Below are 21,850 nucleotides of genomic sequence, written 5' to 3'. Positions count from 1 at the left end.
CCGGCGCCGCGCTTGTATAAGAGGCTGGCCACGCGGGCTGGCGGGCTGATCAAGCTCACAGCCTGTGGCGCACGAGGTGAGTGGGGCGGCCTCTGCCCGCGGGGCCCAGGGGCCGCTGTCGGGGAGTTGGCGGCGCTCACCCGGCGCGGGGCAGGGGCAGAGTCCGCTACCGGGAAGTAAATGTCCCTGGGGAGCCGGGTCTGGGAGGTGGTACCCTCTGGGGGGAGCGCACTCTTATTTCCTCCTATCCTTCTGAGGGCCTCTTGTATGCCAGAAACAGGTCGTCTGATTTCACCTTCACAACAAACTCTGGTAGATACTTCTTGCATTTTGCAGATGAGGAAACTGGAGAGTTCTCTATGTTAGCAGAAACAGACACATTCTTCTGCCTTCCCTTCCTCTCCCTCAAAGGGCAGTGTCTCTTTTTTCCTTCTCCTCTCATAAAAGAGAATCTCCCTTAGACACCCCAAAGAAAAGGGAGTCTCAGATGCCAAGCTTCTCAGCATGGCATCTACCCTCATCACCTCCATCCCGGAGGACTGAGATGTTGGTGCAAGGTCGCAATCAACAGAGAGGCATAGGTCCCTGTAGTTCAGATCCAGTGAATAGTCCAGGTAAGCTTAACCGTTCCTCTGACCCTCTGATTTCCAGAGGTTTAAAATGAACTCCCCATTGATATTCTACGCTAGTCGGCTTGGGAAAAGGGAGGCTAGAGTTGAACTTGCTAACTCAATAAAGGTTTGTGCCTGTCCAATTTTCAAAGAAGAATGGAATTCTAACTATAAATATTTCTGTAAGGTTATAATCTGTGGTTTACGTATTTCATCACTGGAGTCCATTTGTACATGTTTATCAGGTATTATCATCTTAATATTATCTTCAGGTAGGGATGTGTCTTCTATTTCCACTTTCTTTGCTGGTACCTTTATTTCCTAGTATGTTTTTCATGGGCAGTGTTTTCTTGTGCATTTCATCTCCACTTTCATCCTCATTCTTGCCCCCTATTTAGAAAAGAAAATCAAGATTCTCTAGAAGGTTCCCTCCCTGCAAACCAGTCTTCTTGCAGCTTTTAGTTCTGTTTTCAAACAACATCCATGCTTTCAAAAGACTTTAATTCAATAGTGCTTTGTGTTTCCTAGATCAGATAAATTTAAAGTATATTTGGTGCTGATTAAACTAAGGAGAGAAAACAGTTGGTCAGTGTATACACCTTGCCCTCTACTCTGCCAAGGCGCTGTTGATCTTCTGACCTCCTTCATGATATGTCTTCCTTCCTTATCCAGTCCCATCTGTGGCAAGTCCTCATAACAGTGCATCTTTAGTCAGGCCAGGAAATGCAGTAGGAGAGCGACTCCTTACCTTTCATGAGAAAAAGGTACCAGTTGGCATTGGCTGATCAGAGTGTTGCTTTACTAAGAAAATATATACTTCTTGATGAGACACGGATTCAAACAAATGTGACCCATTGGTCACTTTCTAGCCATTTATCTTACCAGACTAGTATTGTGGGGGTTTTTCCCTGAAGGAGTATGAGAGAGTAGGTAGGTTGAAGAGAGTATGGAAAAAGTAAAGTATTGAGGTTCTTTGAAAGGGGCTGGGGGGTAGTTGAATGACGGGAAGAAGAACTGATTCCTCAAAAGCTCTGTCAACTAGGCAAAGTTATGGCAAAATTTTAGTAAAGATCAAAGCCCTTATGTTCTGTAAGCTTATTTTTGGGTGGGGCAGAATTTGGGAGAATTTTTTACTAGTTTCTTAGCAAAATTTCCTTTGAGAACTTCATTCTTATCTTTTCTTAAATGAGGAGAATAGGAATATTTCCAAATCTTAATAATTCATTATATCTCTAAATAAATCAAAATAATATAAAATGCCTTGCATATCATAAATATCCAATTAATGTATGCTTCACTCTCCTCTGTCCCCACCCACTAAGGAGATGTTGGTGGCAAAACTAGATCCATGCCAGAATTATGGAAAGAAAAGAAAATTATGAACCCCAAAGGGATAGAGTTAGACCAGCCGTGACTGTTAGTATCTCCTTACAATGGCATCTTCCACGGGACCTTAAGAGCCAGTTTTGAACCTTGAAGGAGGAAATCCTCATGTAGTTTTAGATGAAGAGCTTTATTCCAAGCTTTAAGAGATTGTTGAAAGACAAACTGACAGGAGATCTAGAATTTTGTCAGTGTTACCACTGACTCGCAAAAGTCACTTTTTTCCTATTATTTTTTTTTTTTTACTGTTGTCTGACGCTCCCAGTTCTTAAAGTTTGCTTACATTGTGACAGTAGCAGTTGGGCAAGAAATAGCTTATATTTACAGAATCCTCTTCCTTTTGTTTCTCATAGTGACAATATCAGAGAAAATGTGGAGTCCGTAAGTATAGGCTAACTCAGTAAATTGTGCTTTGGAGTGTTTGTCTTATTTGTTTGCAAAAGAATTGCTAAATTATTCACTTGAGATTTGGAATTTAATACACTTTAGGAGTTTCATAATAAATAAAATAATGAAACTGAAAATCACCTTGATACAAAAGAATACTTACAACTCAGACACAGAGAGACAAATACTGCATGTTCTCAAATGGGAGCTTCTGGCAATGAGTAACGGACTATTGTTTATGACCATATAGCTGATGATAATTGAGCCATGTTTGGAACTTTATACCCTCTCTCAAGTTAGGTGAGTCCCTTCAGGGCTGCTACTTGTCCTGTGAGGGCCCCCAAAATGCTACACGGCATGAGTTGAGAAAAAGGCTTTATGGAGGAAAGGGAAAGCTCTCAAGAGCTTTCTGGTCAGAAAGACAGAAATGCATGAGGTTCCTCACCTTGCATCCCCCCATAGAGGAGCATTTCAAAGCCAAGACTTTAACTTAATGGAAAACTACCTTGTCCTTAGTTTTGACTGGTTGTGGTGCTTAGATGGGCATTTGTTGTGCATTTGTGGGGATTTTTTTTTTTTTTTGAAAAAAAATCAGTTGACTATTTATTGCTTTTGCAGGCTGAGGGGCTCAGGAACTCTTAGTGGGGCGGGTCTGCTTCCTCTTCATCACAGGCTTCTGGCTGTGCGGAGTGGCCCCCTCCCTGCGGATGGCAGCTGTGGCAGATCAGATCTGGCGGTACTTGTTCTTGTGGATCGTATGCCTGATGCTGGTGGGGGTGGATGGGGCATTCTTGTTGACGTGGTCCACACATGGGAGGAGGCTGGCTTTAGCTGGCCGCTTCACGACCACCAAAACACATTTGCTGTCGGCTGCCAGCATGCTCACAGTCTTGTGGTGAAAGCAGCCTGTGTAGGGGACAGAGTTTTGGGCCTTCGGGTTGTTGGGCTCGGTGCTGTATGTCTGCTTATGATCCTGATCAGGAAGTGAAGCAGTTCCGTATGACCATCCACTGCAAACGCGTGGGCATGGGACGGAGAGAAGCCTTAGCAGGCATTGGGATAGGCATAGAAGGTCAGTTGCAAACTCCCCTGCATCACCTGCACAGAGCCTTTTGAAGCATCTGCCCGCTCCCCCACCCCCCCTGGCCTACGTGATCTCTCGCTGCTCTGTGATGGTTGGCCCTTTCCTCATTTTTTGTCTTTGACCCTTGCTTCTCTTTAAGATCGCGTTCAAACACATCTTCAAGGAACCCTCTCTGGACGCTTACCAGAACGATTGCTCTAGTCACTGCCATGACTATGCCATCTGTGCTTCCTATTACAGTTCTCATCCTTGTTATTCTCTCCCTACCTGATTTTCAGTTCCTTGAGTGTATGGATCCTGTCTTTAATCAATCTTTCATTCATTTGTCTGCTCAATGACATCTATCCAGTGCCTGTTATGTGCAGGGACTGTGCTAGGTGCTGGGGACACAAATGGGGAGTAAAAGCAGGGTGATCCCTGCTGCTGTGGGACTCACAGTCTAGTTGGAGAGACAATGTAAACAAATAGGAGAACAAAGCTATACTGCAGCTGTGACTGATAAATGGGAGGCATATGGTACCATGGTAACACACTCTAAGAAGAGTTGACTTGGAGAGGTCGGGGAAGGCTTCCACCAGGGAGTGAAGTTTGAGCTGTGGGGGACTGGAACACACTCTAGCGGGCTCCAAGCCCATCCTGTCATCACTGTATCTGCTCTGAGTGGCCTTGCCAAGGCTTGGATCCATGTGAGGGCAGATGAAAGACAGTGGAATCAGGGATAGCATTTAAGTTGTTAAAAGTTAATTCCATTAGAACTACAGTGTGAAACCAGGCAATTATGAAGACTGAATAAAGGATAACTAAGAAGAATAAATCCTCAGTCTGCAGTTTCCATTTATTAATCCAGATATTATTTCTCAAGTGTGAATCTCTCTACTGAAAGTCACTGATACAAAGTTATCGTGCCCTACTTCTATCTCCCACAATGTCTGCACTTCAGCACACACACACACACACACACACACACACACACACACACACACACACAGTTGGATTTATAATCATGAAGTACTAGTAGACCAATATTGAAAAGGTGTCAGTGCCCATGGCTTAGAGTATTCCGTGAGTAGAGAGGAAAGAAAACACTTCCAGCAGAACCAGAATTCTCCCAGCTAGTAGTTACCCACCTAGTCCCCTGTGTCCAGAGCTGGCCAGACCTTAAGTTTACAAAAGAAATAGAAGGGCCTGTCCCTCCTCTAAGGAGCCTGCTGCCTTGTTAGAAGACAAGACATATGTGAAGAAAACATTTGGGGAAGCCACTCAAGACTCGGTATAATGAATGAAAAATTGTGGGGAGTGGGAGGTAGGCCTTCAGAGAGGAAGAGCACCCAATTTAGTTGGGAAGATTGCAAGAAGCCAGGGGGCTTGAGTCATGCCCTGAAAGGATTGGTTTAGAAAAAAAGGAAACTACTAACATGTCTTGCATGCCCATTACATTCTAGGCATATTTTAGGCAACGTTTTGTCTTATTTTGATCTCATTAGAGTTTTACAAAGTACATCTTCATATCCAGGTTTTATAAAATGTAAGGAAAATGAAGTTTGGAAAGGTCAAAGTGCCCTTAGTTATCAAATATTGTCTGTGTTGCACAACTTCTTTTTTAGCCTTTTATATTTTCATGCTTTATTTTTATTTTATTTTATTATTTTTTGAGACAGGGTCTCACTCTGTTGCTGAGGCTAGAGTGCAGTGGTGTCATCATAGCTCTCTGCAACCTCAGATTCCTGGGCTCAAGTGATCCTTCTGCCCTGACCTCCTGCGTAGCTGGGACTATAGGCACACCACCACAGAAGGCAATACTTTAGTTTTAGAGAATTGCTCCAAGTTCATCATGATTGAAGACAATAAGGAGAACAAAGACCATTCCCTAGAAAGGGGAAGAGCAACTCTCATTTTTTCCTTAAAGAATGAAGTTGGAGGACTTATAAAAGCACTGAAAATTTTCCAGGTAAGCACTTTCCAGATTTCTGCATAAAACTCTTCTAGAAATGAGTATTTAAAACTATATTTAAAATATAAATTATTGTAAATTCTTCAGAAATGAGCTATAGAAATTTCTTAAGAACTTAAATTTCTAAAATATCGCTGTTGGATGTGAGGGCAATCTGGCTGCTACATCTGTCACCCCATTCCCTCCTTCTTCCCTTCTGCCTTCCTATTCTATTAATATCTACTCTTTAAGATTCAATTCAGTTCCCAACTGCTACATGAAACCTTCTGCTCTCTCATGCTTTTTCCTCTTGCTGAACATCTTCTGCACCTGAACACTCACTACTTGTATTTCCTCTTAGTTTTTCATGTGTTAGCCAACTAGACTGTAAATTCCTTGTATGTCTTACTCTTCTTTGTGTTCTTCACAGCCCTTACCTGGCTACACAGGTGTTCACTAAGTTATCTTAGGGTGAACTGGCTAGCATTGGGGATCATCTGCTCTAACCCTCTCATTTTTTTAGATAAAAAAACCTGTTGAGTGATTGGTTCTCATGTTTTGTTGTTATGTCCCCAGTGCTTTTCCTTGTCTACCGAAACTGGTAAGAGAACATATCCTCCTCCCACAGGTTTAGGCACATGGTACCCCCAGCTTGGGCTGACATGGGAGGGGATCAGAAGCAGTAATCTGGTCTAGCTTGTTACTAAGATTATAGCTTAAGAGATTTGAGGTGTTAAATACTCTGTGTTCAAGCTGTTCACCTAATTGTATTAAATGCATTTTTTGCAAGGGAAACTTTAATTTCTCAAGGACTACCATTAGTCTTACTTTTTGAAAACTAGCTTTTATTTGTGAGACTTTTCAAAAGATTCTTTTTATCAGGAGACTTAATATTTTGATTTTAATTCCAATTAATTCTGACAATCTGCAGGACCTCTAGTGGGTGTTATTTTATTGGTTTCTGGAGGATGGGATGAATTTTGCAAACTTTTTAAGTAGCACATAACATTGAAGGGAGAATTATTTTGTTGTTGGCAACACGAAAAACAGCCTTTTTTCCCTTTGGCTATTATGACAAGTATGAAATAGATTTTTAGTGGTAATGAAAGTAATCTGCTCAAAGACTACTAACGTTTGAGGCAGTTACATGTAATATTTACCCTCTGTTTTACACAGGAGAAGCATGTGAACCTGTTACATATTGAGTCCCGAAAATCAAAGAGAAGAAACTCAGAATTTGAGATTTTTATTGACTGTGACATCAACGGAGAACAATTGAATGATATTTTTCATTTGTTGAAGTCTCATACTAATGTTCTGTCTGTGAATCCACCAGATAATTTTACTGTAAAGGAAGATGGTAAGTTTGAAAAGTGAAAATACTACTTAGAAGATTGAGTACCTAATGTGTGTCCTAACTGCTATTTATCTTGAAGACATGAGAATAAAAATAAAACACTGTCTTTCCAAATTGCCTACAGTATAGTAGAGAAAGGAACACAAAATATAATTGCTCAAAATACTAAAGAAAAATCATGAAGCAACATTTGATCTAGTGGGAGCAAAGTGAAAAGGAAACCTTGAGTATAAGAAAGAATTCAGAATAGTCAGAGATCTATTAGGTTATCTCTTAATTTTCAAGTCATCAAACATTCCTTGATTTCACAAGCCTCCAATTCACAATCCCTGAGCACTTAGTAACTCTAACAGGCTTAGCATCTAGCAGGTAGTAAATGAAAAATTGAACATGTTGAGAATGTTGACAACTATGATTGAAATACACTAATGTACAGCATTCCTTCCTGTCCCTACTCCCACCAAAAGCAAATGAGAAAGCAATAAAGACTTTGAAAGTTTCAGATACTCAGGTAGCAAAGATATAGGCTAAGATCTCTAGCTGTGAAAAAATCCTTATAGTTTACTTGAGGCAAAAGATAAATGGATAGTGTAGCCACATTTTATATGTGGTACTCAATCTAAAATAATCTCTTCAGATTATGTCACAATATTTAGGGTGTAATCAGGGCAGATATTCATCTGTTATATATTCATATAGATGCATAATTATTAAAGTATTGATAGATTTTCACTTCTGACTGGCAGAGAGCTGCTTCCTTGAGGCCCTCCAGGGCTCCCCATGATGCCTGAAGCCTCTTTTGTTTCAGACCCTGCCCTAGGTGTCCCATGCCTTTCATTAACAACTAAAGGGTTAACACCTGGCAGAGCAGGAGCCTAGGATTCTGCTAGTGTCTATTTTGAGTGCTTAGTGCCCCTGTTGTATTTATTGTTAAATCTCTTGAATGTCACTCCTGGATATGTTATAAAGAACAACGCACTGGAGCAAGAGGATTGAGTTCTAGTCCTCTGTCTTCCATTAGAAATGAGTTACCTTGGGGCTGGGTGCAGTGGCTCACACATGTAATCCTAGCACTGTGGGAGGCCAAGACAGGAGGATCACTTGAGGCCAGGGGTTTGAGACTAGCCTGAGCAATATAGCAAGACCCTGTCTCTACAAAAATTAGAAAAATTAGCCAGATGGGTGTGGTGGCATGTTGCCTCTAGGCCTAGCTACTCAAGAGGCTGAGGCAGGAGGATCACTTAAGCCTGGGATTTCAAGGTTGCAGTGAGCTCAAGATGATGCCACTGTACTGTAGCCCTGGCAATAGAGGGAGACCTTGTCTCAAAAAAAAAAAAATAATAATAATAAAATAACAATAAAAATAAATGAGTTACCCTGGGTAAATTTCTTTACCTCTCTGGAGTTTGGTTACCTTATCTATAAAAATGAAGAGTCTTGTAGATGGCTAAATGGTTCAGATGATATTTAGGGTACACCAATTTGTGTTAGATATTTCTACTAAGATATACAAAAATACACTTCCTACCCTACAGTTATTCCCAGTCTTTTGGGTAAGACAGACATATAAACAGATACATTATAATAAAACATAGTAAAAACCTTTAGAGAGTTAGAAACACAGTGTCATGGGAACCCAGAGAACAGAGAATTAGCTCTACCTACAGGGTCAGGTAAAGCTTGGCAGAATAAGGAGGTCTCATTAGATTTGGTTCTTGAAGGATGAGAATATTCTTAGGAAAACGGAAGGGTGGGGAGGGGCGGGACAGCAAGTGGGAATAGGATATATTCCAGGCAGAAGAACAGCATATACAAAAATCCAGAGTCTTATGAGGGCTCGTATGTCTGCAGAATGGTGAGAAGATCAAGGTGGCAAAGACATAAACGATCTCTAAGATGCTTTTCATCAACAGAAATAAACATTCCAAGTTCTTATTAAATTTGCCCCTTGGTCTGTAAATAAGTTATACATTCTTATTCTGCTTTGGTAGGATAACTAAATATGTATGTAGCTCAAGTTTTTTTTAAAACTTTTGATCTGTTACTAAAGTACAGTATTTCTCTAACACTTAGAAAATCAACTTGAAGACTCAAAAAAAAATTGTAAAGTCCCAAATTTCTTAATAAAATTTACTTCTTAGAAATAGAGCAGTTAGTTTACTTAACTTGCATAAATTTTGCCTTGATGAACAAGCTAAAATTAAAAATCTCATCCAAATGCATTTATTTCTTAATTTCTTTTTCCTTATTGCCTTAGTTAAGATTGGCTCTTCAACTCATAGTGATTTTTGCCTTTTTCAGGTATGGAAACTGTTCCTTGGTTCCCAAAGAAGATTTCTGACTTGGATCATTGTGCCAATAGAGTTCTGATGTATGGATCTGAACTAGATGCAGACCATCCTGTAAATATTTTGATAAATCTTTTCATGAAAATAATTTAAAGCAAACTAAAAATTAAGGGCAACTTTTTTTTGGGAGAAAGTGTTTTTTAATAGACCAAACAGGTTTATTTTAATCCAGATTTCATGAAGCATTAGTAGACCTCTGTGTTGGTGGAATTGAGACTTAACTGCCTGAAAACCTTCTGACTTCATTGGCTCCAAAACATCTGTCCCATGCCTGGCATTCCTGTTACTGAGAGTTATTCCGAAAGTTATACTCAAATGAAGACAGTGTTTGCAGTCAGTTTTTATTAAAATGGGCATGGGTTACTGGAAAGAAGGATAAATAAAGGTGGGCTTGAGAGAGACTTACCACCCACACTGCCCAGCATGACGGTTTATTAGGTAGTTGATGAAACAGGAAGGTGTTTACTTGGGAAATTGTACAGTACAGGCAAGAGTTGGAGAATTGGTAAATCCAGAGCATTCGGCTTACTTACAAAGCTACGGGTTCCTGGGAGGGGAGGAGAGACGAGAGTGCAATTGTGGAGTTACACAGACCAGGGCTCTAATATAGCTTCTCCCACTTCCTAGCTGTGTGAATGTGACCTATACTACCTTAGACAGCCACCAGCTGATCCATTCATTTATTCTATAATCTCATTGAGTAACTGTTGCAATTAACTGTAGCACTTGCCCAAAAAGAGCTAGCAGTCTAGTTAAAAAGCTAAAGCACACGTATATAAATAAACACATGCAAGATAAAATGTAAAAAGTGTGTGCTAAGTGACATGAACAAATTGCTCCATAATATACATAAAAGAGCAAACACTTCTAGCTGAAGAGGTCAGGGAAAGGCAACATTTCAAGTGGGCCTGAAAAGATCCCAGCAGGTAAAGATGGAGAGCAAGAACAATTCAGGAGGGAATGATACGAGAACAGGTTTGGAGGCAAGAAAATCTGGGCACCTTTTATGGAAAAGTGAGTATAACAGTTTTATTGATCTACTACCAAGTCCTGCAGATTTTCACCTTCTAAATATTTCTTAAATTTGTTCCTTATTCATTCCTACTACCACCTCCCTTAACTGGTCTCCCTGCCTCCAGCCTTGCCACCTTCAAACCCGTCCTCCTCATGGTCATTAGAATGATGTAAAATGTCAGTGTGACTATTATCCTTCTCTTCCCCAAATCGCCATTGGTTCCTAGGAATATACTTAAGAGAACTGAAACTGTATGTCCATACAAAAACTTATACACAAGTGTTCATAGCAGCATTATTCATAATAGCAAAAAAGTGGAAACAATCCAAATGTTCATTGAACTGATGAATGGTAAAATAATGTATATTCATACAATGAAATATTATTGGCCGTAAAACTTGGAATACTGATACATGCTATGACATGGATGAACCTTGAAAACATTATGATAAATGAAAGAAACTAGTCACAAAAGGCCCCATAGTGTATGATTACATTTATATAAAATGTCTAGAATAGGAGAATTCATAGAAAGAGAAAGTAGATTACTGGTTGCCAGGGGCTGGGAGTGGAGCTGGGAGAATGGGGGGAGTGATTGCTAATGAGTATGGTTTTTCTTTTTGGGGTGATAAAATTTTTCTGAAATTAGATGATGGAGATGGTTGCTCAACTCTGTGAATATACTAAAAACCACTGAATGGTTATTTTTATGGTATGTGAATGATATCTCCATAAAGTTGTTATTTAAAAAGCAAACAAACAAACTACCAGTGGATTCCCATTACCCAAGGCTAAAATCCAAGCTCCTTAGCAGACCTTTAACTTGCAGGCTCCTACCTGTTTTTCAACATGCTCCCCCTCACTCTCCCAGCTCCAGCAACATTGGACCCCTTGTATTTTCTTAGGCACAACATGAGGTTTTTCCATCATCGTGCTATCTCCACTCCTCTGTGTCCTAGCTCAGGAGTCGTCCTCGAGAAGCCTTCCCTGAGCCATGCTATCCTCTTTACACACAGGCTTATGAGTTTCTTTTTTGAGTTTTCATGGCATTCCGTGTATATCTGCAATATGGTAATACTGCAGATCATATTGTTTCATAATAATTAGTTCATGTAAACTCCGTGAAGCCCCAGATTATGCTTTATTCATATCTGTTTCTCCAGATTTTAGCACAGGGCCAGGTGCATAGTAGGGGTTCATAAATCTGTATTAAAGAGATGAGTCTCACTCTCTCTTTTCAGGTGTCCCCTCCTTTCCTACTATTTACATTTTTTTGGCTATTTTCTCCTGAGCTTTGATTTTTGATTTCTTTTTTTGTCTACATTTTCTTAAATATTTCTCATAAGTATAAATTCAAATGTTACCATTTTGTCTGTTTTTAATTATTATCAGTGCGTCCAAAAATGATAAATATGTTTGTATTTTGTGATAAAATATGTCTTGATTCAGCTGTAACTCTTCAGATATTACTAATTATTCTTCTTATTAATTACCATTACAGGTAAATATAATTGAAGATGTAGTCAATTGATTAAGAAAAAACCTCACTTTTGGAAAAGAGCCATGTATTTAACTAGGGTGGTGCTTTCCTTATTTTATCTTTGTAGCCACTATATTATCTTTGTATCTGTAGTATCTTTTATCTTTACAGCTACTTGAATATAAAGCTGTATGTAACATTGACTTCAAAATAAAAATGATCATAAATCTGTAAACAATGCTTGCTCACAGTTACAATTATGTAGCCCTTTAATATGATAGCTCTTGTAATAATGAAATCTTTCCTAAATGTACTTTGTCAAGTATGTTTTAGTATGGATATTTAAAAACATATCTTTAATTATTAGGGTTTCAAGGATAATGTCTACCGTAAAAGACGAAAGTATTTTGCAGACTTGGCTATGAACTATAAACAGTAAGTATATTTTAAAAATAACAGACCCAACTTTGAGACCATAAAATAAGTGAATAGAATAAATAGTGTTCATTTAGTAAATAGAAAGTGAAATAAGTGTTACTGTTTATTAAATGCTAATTCAAAACAACTCCTACCCTTTGTCTCATCAGTGGAGACCCCATTCCGAAGGTGGAATTCACTGAAGAGGAGATTAAGACCTGGGGAACTGTGTTCCGAGAGCTCAACAAACTCTACCCGACCCATGCTTGCAGAGAATATCTCAAAAACTTACCTTTGCTTTCCAAATATTGTGGATATCGGGAAGATAATATCCCACAACTGGAAGATGTCTCAAACTTTTTAAGAGGTAATAAACTAATTAATTTTTTGTAAAGGAAATGTTAAACTCTGATTTGATCATGACAGCATTTTAAATAGGGAAATGAAGTCTAGTTATATGGGAGGTCAGCATTTTCCTGTACTGTGTCCTGGAGGATTGGATCCAGGACTGGGCACCACATTTGAAGAGAGATAATCATAACCCAGAGCAAGAATAGAGGAAAATGAACAGAATTATAAGGAGATTTGAAAATGTATCACATAAGTAAAATTTGAAGGACTTTCAGGGTGTTTAACTTGGTGATTTAGGGAATGGGATAGCTTTATTTAAATATTTGAAAGCTGTCTTATATAATAGAGGGATTACTATGTGACCCTAAAGTGAAGGACTTACAGAAACTGCAAGCTTTTGGCTCAAAATGGAGAATATCTTGCTAAAAGAGTCATTTGAAAATAGGACAGGCTTGTGAATGATTCTCTTTGGAAAAATGGAAATAATTATCAGATTTCAATGAATTTTATTTTTTAAATTAAAAACAACAACAACAACAAGAGAAAATAGAATGCGCTTATGAGATGGTTAGTTCCCCATCCATGGAGGTGTTCATACAAAAGCTCCACACAGGGGATGTGGTGGAGGAAATTCAAGCGTCTTGGGGAAGGTTGACATCCCTTTTCACGCTAAGATTCTGCCATTTTCATAAGAAAGATGTTGTGCCAGCAGAGGCATAAACAAAGGGTAAGGACAATTTTGTTCCTTTTAGTTTTTCATACATTTTTGGCTAGGCCTCTTTACTATTCTAGCTAGTATGGAAAGTAAAATGATTGATTGGTGATCTCCGGGGTCTATAATATTTAAAATAAATAAATATTCTCTTTTATCTCAGTAGATCATCTCAAAAGATTGCCTTATGGGGGAGGAGAAGGTATGTTTTTGACTCAGAGTTTAGCTTATTTCCATCATGATCTGACATTTCTATTTTTGAGTTAATTCTCAGTATTCAACAACTATACACAAAACTAAGAAGAATTAAACACGAAAGGGCAATATAGTTTCTACAGGGGCAGAAATCATGTAGGTGGTTCCTATAAAAACTAAAACTTTTAAAAAATAACGATTAAGGATGATAGAGAATCAATGCACATGACCGTGCTGGACTTATAAAGATGGACAAGTATATACTACAGAAGTTGCTGTAAAATCAAATTTGCATGAGATTTGGAGGAAATATTTTGTTATAGATACAAAACTGAAAGTTGTTCACTTGGGGTCTGGAGCCAGGGCTGGCTGCAGAATACATTGCTGAAGGTGTTTCAAGGGCAAGTGTCAAAGAGAGAAACCAAAATTAAAAGACAATTCAAACAAAACATCGACTGGAAGGGGCTATTTGCACTATCAAATATGGCAGCCACTAGACACATATGGTTGTTTAAATTTTAAATGTTTAACATAAATTTAAATCAAAATGTTAGCTCCTCAGTTGCACTAACCACATTTCAAATGCTCGATAGCTACCTGTGGCTAGTGGGTTGCTTTATTGGATAGCATAGATATGGAACATTTCTACCATTTTAGAAAGTTCTATTGGACAATGCAGTCTGCCCATCAGAGTGGGAATGTCCAAATACCAGAGTCATGAGGGTTTTGAATGAAGGCTAAAATTAGAGCGTACAGAGGTCTCTTGAGCCACTGAAGCCCAGCGTCAGGCCCTTTTACAGTATGTGTGCTGTCTTAGCTGTTGGGGGATGGAAGAGCACCATCCAGTGTAGAGAAAATAAAGGAAATACTTTACAAGAGATAGTGCTGGCTAAAAATGGCACAGATTCAAAAATGGTTCTGATCTAAATTAATAGATCTTGTTAGTGAGTTTTTACAAAAAGAAAGTAAGATTATTTAGGAGATACTATAGATCATTTAGGGAAACGGCAAGGGGTAGTACAGTATAAGGAGACTTGAGTTCTCATTCTACCTTTGCCAACTACTGTGTGGCCTTGGGCACATTATTGAGTCTCTGAGCCTCTCTGTTTTATAATTGACACAAGAAGAAGAAAAATCCTTAACACGTGTTGTAATCATGAAAGGAGATGTGATACATAAAAGGTGTTACTCATTGCCTGGCCATGGTCAGTGCTTAGTAATTATTAGTTCCCCTTAGTACACAAATAATAAATTTTAGCTTCCATGTCCTCCCTTGAGGTGTCACTGGGCACCTCTGGCAGAATTAAAATGCTGTAGTCAATGGTCTGTTCTGGTGAGGATTTTCTCCGCTTTCTTTTTTGCTTTGCAGAGCGTACAGGTTTTTCCATCCGTCCTGTGGCTGGTTACTTATCACCGAGAGATTTTTTATCAGGTTTAGCCTTTCGAGTCTTTCACTGCACTCAATATGTGAGACACAGCTCAGATCCCCTCTATACCCCAGAGCCGTAAGTACTTCTCCTTCGGCCATTCATTCATCAAATGTTTATTTATAATAATGACACTTAGCTCATGGGTTTTTGTGAGGGTTAAACTAGCACATGTAAAGCATTTAGAATGGTGCCTGGCACATAATACATGGTCCATGCTCTATAGATGTTAGCCATAATAATAATAATTACTATTAATTGACAACCTGTTAGGTGACAGGTGCTATTCAAAGCATAGGGATGTAACACTGAAAAAAATAAGACAATTCTGCCTGCATAGAGCTTGAGGTTACAGATAATAAACAAACAAATAAATGTGTGTATGTTATGTCAGGTGGTGATGAGTGCCATGGAGAAAGATAAAGAGGGGAAAGGAGATAAGTAGGGGTATGAGTGGATAGAGGTGTGTGTATTGCTGTTTTCAAAAGGGTGATCAGGGAAGGCCTTGCTGAGAGGGTGACATTTGAGCAGAGACCTGATTTACGTGTGTGTGGGGTGGGTTGGGGGGATGTGGATGTCTATGAGTATTTGGTATGCACTTACATGTGCCTGTCTGTGAGTGACCAAGTTTTTTAACCAAAATTGTTTCTTTATTTGATTAGTGTTCTTTGTGATCCATCACCAAAGTAACACCACCTGGTCAATTAGAAGAAAAGATTCGATTCTGATTTGATTGAGTGGTTGATTATACATATATGTTAAGCATCATCACAGTGTGACAAACTTGTACCTCTATTTCAGAGATACCTGCCATGAACTCTTAGGTCACGTCCCCCTTTTCGCTGAACCTAGTTTTGCCCAATTCTCCCAAGAAATTGGCCTGGCTTCCCTCGGAGCTTCAGAGGAGGCTGTGCAAAAACTGGCAACGGTATAAATCTGGAAATATAGATCAGCAATTCTCAGCTGGGGGGTGGTGGTGGTGAATGAGTATCTGTGTAGTTTAAAAGTGCATATTCAAAATGACCATTAGAAAATTTTTCTTTGCTCTTAATATTTAACTTACTTTAAATAATTTAAATAACATTAAAGAAGGATATACAATTTTAAGGTTTATAAAAAGGAGACATGAGCTTTAAAAAAGTTAGAGAAACACAAGATTATGACAATGTAAATAGTTCGTATATATCCTATTTTCCAATAAAGTGATGAATTTTATCATTTTATAAAAAGTGTGCTAAAAATATTTTTGAGCACTGGGTATAAGATACTGTGCTGGAAATACAAAGATGAGTAAGGCCTGATTCCTGCCTTCAAAGAGCTTTTATACTATGTGAGGAGATAGTTATATTCAAATGAGATAAAGTCTGTATAGAAGTTCAGGCAAATTCCTCTGGGAGCACAGAGAACTGTTTGGCGAAGGTTTCATGGAAGAGGAACATCTGGTCTAGCTGATGAAAAATGAGTAATGTGCCAAGCAAGGGAGGAAGAGCATCTCAGGATGAGGACACAAGAAAAGACAGGAGGTGCTTGGTGTGTCAGGAAATGACAAGAAGCTGGAGCAGAGTGTGTTAGGGTGGGGGAGGTGGTGTGAAATAGGCTAGATTTTAGAACAGTGCTTCTCAAATTGTCTTTTGGGGACTCCTGGGGTCCCTGAGACCCTTTTATGGGGTGCTGGAGGTCAAAATCATGTATAGGTAAAAGAGCCCTTCAAAGGGCAAAGTGGATTTTAATATAACAGACAGCTCATTGACAGAGTTCACATTCCACATTGTAGCTGAACTTTAAGAAACTCTACCATTCATTGAGTTTTGATGCAGTGTCAAAGAAGAATATCACCAATTATCTGAAAAGGCTACTAAAATACTCAACCCTTTTCCAACTACATAACTGTGTGAAGCTGTATTTTCTTCATATACTCAAACAACATACTGCAACAGGTTAAATAAAGAAGCAGATAGGAGAATCCATCTGTCTTCTAGCCAGACAATAAATAACATCTAGCCATACATTAAAAAGATTTATAACAATGTAAAACAATGCTACTTTTCCCACTTTTTGTTTTGTGTAGTTATTCATTAAAATGTTATTTATGTTATTATAAAATGGGTTTATTATATTTTTCTTTCTTTCTTTTTTTTTTTTTTTGAGACAGAGTCTCACTCTGTCACCCTGGGTAGAGTGCAATAGCATCATAATAGCTCACTGCAGCCTCCAAACTCCTGGGCTTAAATGATCCTCCTGCCTCAGCCTCCCGAGCAGCTGGGACTACAGGTGTGCACCACCACACTTGGCTAATTTTTCTATTTTTAGTAGAGACAGGGTCTCATTCTTGCTCAGGCTGGCCTCAAACTCCTGAGCTCAAGCAATCCTCCCACCTCAGCCTCTCCGAGTGCTAGGATTACAGGCGTGAGCCACCACACCTGGCCCGTTTCAATTTTTAATATCTAATATAGCTAGTGATAACCTACACCAAAAAAAAAAAGATCTTTGGGGTTCTCAGTAAATTTTTGACAGTATATAAGAGTCCTCAGAACAAAAGTTTGAGAAGTGCTGGTGTAGAATGAGGCCAGATTATGGAAAGAGTTGTGAACTAGGCTGAGGTCTTGGACTTTATTCTGGGGTACTTTGGGTCAGTGACTAAGAGTTGTAATTTGTTTTTTGAGTTGAAGTTATTCAGGATGTGAAAGTAATATTGATGTCCTTTTGCAGTGCTACTTTTTCACTGTGGAGTTTGGGCTATGTAAACAAGATGGGCAGCTAAGAGTCTTTGGTGCTGGCTTACTTTCTTCTATCAGTGAACTCAAAGTAAGAGTTGTAAATATTTGTATATAACCATATTCACCTGATATAATTGATACAACTTGAAATAGTATTTGAACAAGAGCTTACTGTGGAAAATACTTGGGGTGGCAGTAATCATTACTTGAAGCCATTTTTCTCTCTTTCCCAAGTTTTCTTTTTCTTTTTTTTTTTTTTTGAGACAGAGTCTTGCTTTGTTGCCCAGGCTAGAGTGAGTGCCATGGCATCAGCCTAGCTCACAGCAACCTCAAACTCCTGGGCTTAAGTGATCCTACTGCCTCAGCCTCCCGAGTAGCTGGGACTACAGGCATGCGCCACTATGCCCGGCTAATTTTTTCTATATAGATTTTTAGTTGGCCATATAATTTCTTTCTATTTTTAGTAGAGACAGGATCTCGCTCTTGCTCAGGCTGGTCTCGAACTCCTGACCTTGAGCGATCCACCCGCCTTGGCCTCCCAGAGTGCTAGGATTACAGGCATGAGCCACCACGCCCGGCCGCCAAGTTTTCTGATATATGTTTATGTGTATATATATATACACAATCTTTTAAACAAAAAGTGTTTTAAAGTTTTTGCTTACAAAGGCTTGTTGTTTCCTTATCATTTCTGATGTTCTAGCAGTAACTTCTATAATTGCTAGAGATTTCTTTGAGATACATTATTTATCCAATGAATAAATGAACTTATGTTTATTGAGTGATGGATGTGTGCATAACACTTGTCCAAAGTACTGTCTTGTTCTCAAGGAGCACCTGGTAGTGGGTATAAGTTATGTAAAAGAACAACTAATGCTGGGTAGAAAGTAGGTGCTATCATACAAGAATAAATAAAGATCCTTGGGTGCCTCTTATATGAAGAAGAGAGAACAAAGCCATTGAGATGATCTTGGGGCCTTCATGGGGAAGAGCAAGCCATTTGCTTTGCTGGAATTTGAGACATGCTAGTTTAGAAAGAGGCCAGAATTGTTTTGTAGGCTGAATAGAACTGTAGGAAATAAGTTTGGAATTATAGGTTGGGGCCATTGCATTAGTAGTATGTTCAGAGATGTGCCAATTATGACAGTTGTGTCATCTATGAAAATAGTATTTTTTGATCCACTGACTCTTTGTCCTCTAGCATGCTCTTTCTGGACATGCCAAAGTAAAGCCCTTTGATCCCAAGATTACCTGCAAACAGGAATGTCTCATCACAACTTTTCAGGATGTCTACTTTGTATCAGAAAGTTTTGAAGATGCAAAGGAAAAAATGAGGTAAAGAATATCTTCATCATGCCTTCGTTTTCTTCTGTAAAACGTAGGCTCAGTGATGGTAACAAGTGGCAGAAGTAGAAAGCTAGATAATTTGGAGCCCACTAGGAGCCTTCTGCCCATAAACTATCTCCCTTTCACAACAAATATTTAGAGTACGTTGCATATGATGATTTCGTGTAGTTGAAAATATGAATCAGATACACTGAGAGATGGCTTTTTTTCCAATCAGAGAGTTTATAGTTTAATAGGAAAAATAAACTATAAATAAATTTATATATAGTTATACACTATATAACAACATGGAAAGTGACAAGAGCCTTAGTTAGATACAGATGAAATTATTGTTCTGCATTTTATTCAGGAGCAATTCATTCCAGCTGGGAGAACAGGAAAAGCTTAATGGTATTTGGGAAAGGACTTGAAAGATAAATAGTATTTAGATATATTAAGTTTTAGGCTTAGAGGTAAGGATATTGAAAAATACAGGAGATATGTACAAAGTGATCAAAGGCTATTCTTTATTAATTAACTGTGTGTGGTTAGGAAAGGAGGATATTGGAGGCAGAGAAACTTTTAAGGAGATTCTTGCAATACTTCAGGTAAAAACAAAAGCCTTAACTAAGAAAGAAGTAGTAGGAAAGAGAAGGACTTTAGAAGCAGAATCAATGAAACAACATTTGGTGGAAGAGGTCCTTAGGTCACACTGTGATGACAGGGATGGATGGGGTTGAAGACATAGTCCTTGTCTTCCAGGGATTTACCATTAGCTGGGGAGTTAGGCCATGCATAGAACCAAAGAATACTACCAGCAGGGCTTCCTCTAGCACAGATGGCACCTTTATGCAGATTAGAAGAGATTCCTTCTGGGTAGACCAGGTGTGGATTGGAAGCTGGATTTCAGCTCCTACTCTTGTACAATTTCCCTCAGCTGCACAATTATCCCTTGGGGTCCTGAACATAATTGTTCTTGGGGCAGCCAAATGAGAGGTTCAAATGGTGATTTGATAAAAGAGGAAGAACTTTAGTGTTTAATGAAAGGGTAGAATTTAGGTCATTTGAGAGGAAAACATTCTAAGCAGAAAGAATGTATATGTGCATGAGTCAGAACCATATCTGGCCTGTTTTGAGGTGTGTGTGTGTGTGTGTGCACGTGTGTGCATGCATGTGCATTATATGTTACATACACTTAGGTTACATGTGTGTAAGTGTAGTTATATAAGGCATGACTGAGGGGTCTGTTATTATATGGTCAAGTGTTGTAATGACACAATTTTATGTCTAATGATAAAGCTGCTAGGGTTGGTCTCTATACTGTAGTTAAGAGATGTATAAAGTAATAAATTATTAATAAAGATATCTATAGGATCTTTCCCCAGTAATGCCAGGGTAGATGTATCTATGACTACTTTAGGTTTTCCACTTGTGTGGGAATGCATGGGCCTCTGCACATGTGGTATAGAGAAGTAGATCAGATTGGTTGCACATGTATCTAACAAAGATTTGTCTTTTGCCTAGTGTGTGAAGTAGGTCTTCAGTTGCTTATTTAGTTTTCATCATTTACGCCCTAGAAATTGATCGTCTCTTATTTGTTTTCTTAAATAGAGAATTTACCAAAACAATTAAGCGTCCATTTGGAGTGAAGTATAATCCATATACACGGAGTATTCAGATCCTGAAAGACACCAAGAGCATAACCAGCGCCATGGACGAGCTGCGGCATGATCTCGATGCCATCAGTGACGCCCTTGCTAAGGTCAGCAGGCAGCCGAGTATCTGACAGTCACCAGTGCTGATCCAGAACGCATTTGAGCATCAGTTTAGAGGCCTCTGGGCCAACTGTTGCTTTTCTTGAAAACCTGATTGTGGAGAGACAGCAGCTTCTGGACAAACTATTCTCTAATCCACTCTTTAATGAAGCACTAGTCTTTGAAAATTTGTACTTGGATAGTCTACCCACCACCCATTTTCTTGTTTTATTTTCTTTAGTTTTTTGGTGACAGCTTGAGTGAAATAATTTACATACCATACAATTTACTCACCACCTATTTTTAATACAGAAGTTGTTTAATTCAATGGATAGATCTAGTCTCAGCCTAACTCTATTTTTCCCCCATTCCTTCTTGAGTAAAATGACCTTTATGATCACTTAGAACACCTTGATGAGTATTATGGAGCTGACCCATATTCTTACCTAAGATCTCCTTATCTCTAAAGTATCTGTTACTCATCGCTGAATTTGTGCAGGGCTCAATCACATTCACACACTTAAACTTAATAGGAGACCAGCTATCTTTGTTGCCAGCATGAGCCTTTGCACATGCAGCAACTAGTTTCAAGTGTAGTGTCTTGTAGGGAAATAGGAGTAGCAAAGTCTCGAAAGGTTAATTACTTAAGACTAGACTAAGAATTGAAATGGGGTTGTGCAATGTGGCAGCCCTGCCGCATATCTTAAATTCAACAGGTCAAAAAGGAACTCAGAATCACTTGAATATTCCACCCCATCAGCTTCCTGTCCCAGTGATCTAATTCTGTTAATGGGATATTAAATGTAGTATTTTCAGTCAGTTTTCCAGGCTTAATCAGCCACTTAAAAAACTGTGCTCTTGGCCAGGCATGGTGGCTCACGCCTGTAATTCTAGCACTCTGGGAGGCCGAGGCAGGTGGATCACTCGAGGTCAGGAGTTCGAGACCAGCCTGAGCAAGAGCGAGACCCCGTCTCTACTAAAAAAAAATAGAAAGAAATTATCTGGCCAACTAAAATATATATAGAAAAAATTAGCCGGGCATAGTGGCTCATGCCTGTAGTCCCAGCTACTCGGGAGGCTGAGGCAGTAGGATCGCTTAAGCCCAGGAGTTTGAGGTTGCTGTGAGCTAGGCTGATGCCATGGCACTCACTCTAGCCAGGGCAACAAAGTGACACTCTGTCTCAAAAAAAAAAACAAAAAAAACAAAACTGTGCTCTTAGTTTTTCACATTAGTAGTCAAATTGTATGCCATTTAACATGTTTTATTTCAACAGACTACTAGAACTTTTAATACTTTTTAGACCTCAAAAGAAATTATAAAAAACTTTAAAAAATGTATTTTGTTTCATATTATACACG

The 21,850-nt window shown here is 38.9% G+C and overlaps 1 protein-coding gene across 1 annotated transcript; it reads left to right on the top strand.

The window, feature by feature from the left end:
• The first annotated feature begins 5,191 nt into the window (after positions 1-5,191).
• Positions 5,192-21,423, top strand: TPH1 (tryptophan hydroxylase 1). The gene is made up of 10 exons (XM_045557633.1): positions 5,192-5,413; positions 6,572-6,755; positions 9,054-9,154; positions 11,963-12,030; positions 12,183-12,379; positions 14,640-14,775; positions 15,499-15,625; positions 17,407-17,502; positions 18,613-18,746; positions 20,349-21,423. Exons 1-10 carry the CDS (start codon positions 5,297-5,299, stop codon positions 20,521-20,523), a joined length of 1,335 nt encoding a protein of 444 aa, XP_045413589.1. The 5' UTR covers positions 5,192-5,296; the 3' UTR covers positions 20,524-21,423.
• The last annotated feature ends 427 nt before the right edge of the window (positions 21,424-21,850 follow it).

Source organism: Lemur catta, chromosome 7 (assembly GCF_020740605.2).
Source record: "Lemur catta isolate mLemCat1 chromosome 7, mLemCat1.pri, whole genome shotgun sequence".
NCBI lineage: Eukaryota > Metazoa > Chordata > Mammalia > Primates > Lemuridae > Lemur > Lemur catta.
Note: the sequence above shows the minus strand (reverse complement) of the source record. Positions and strands in the feature narration are given on the sequence as shown.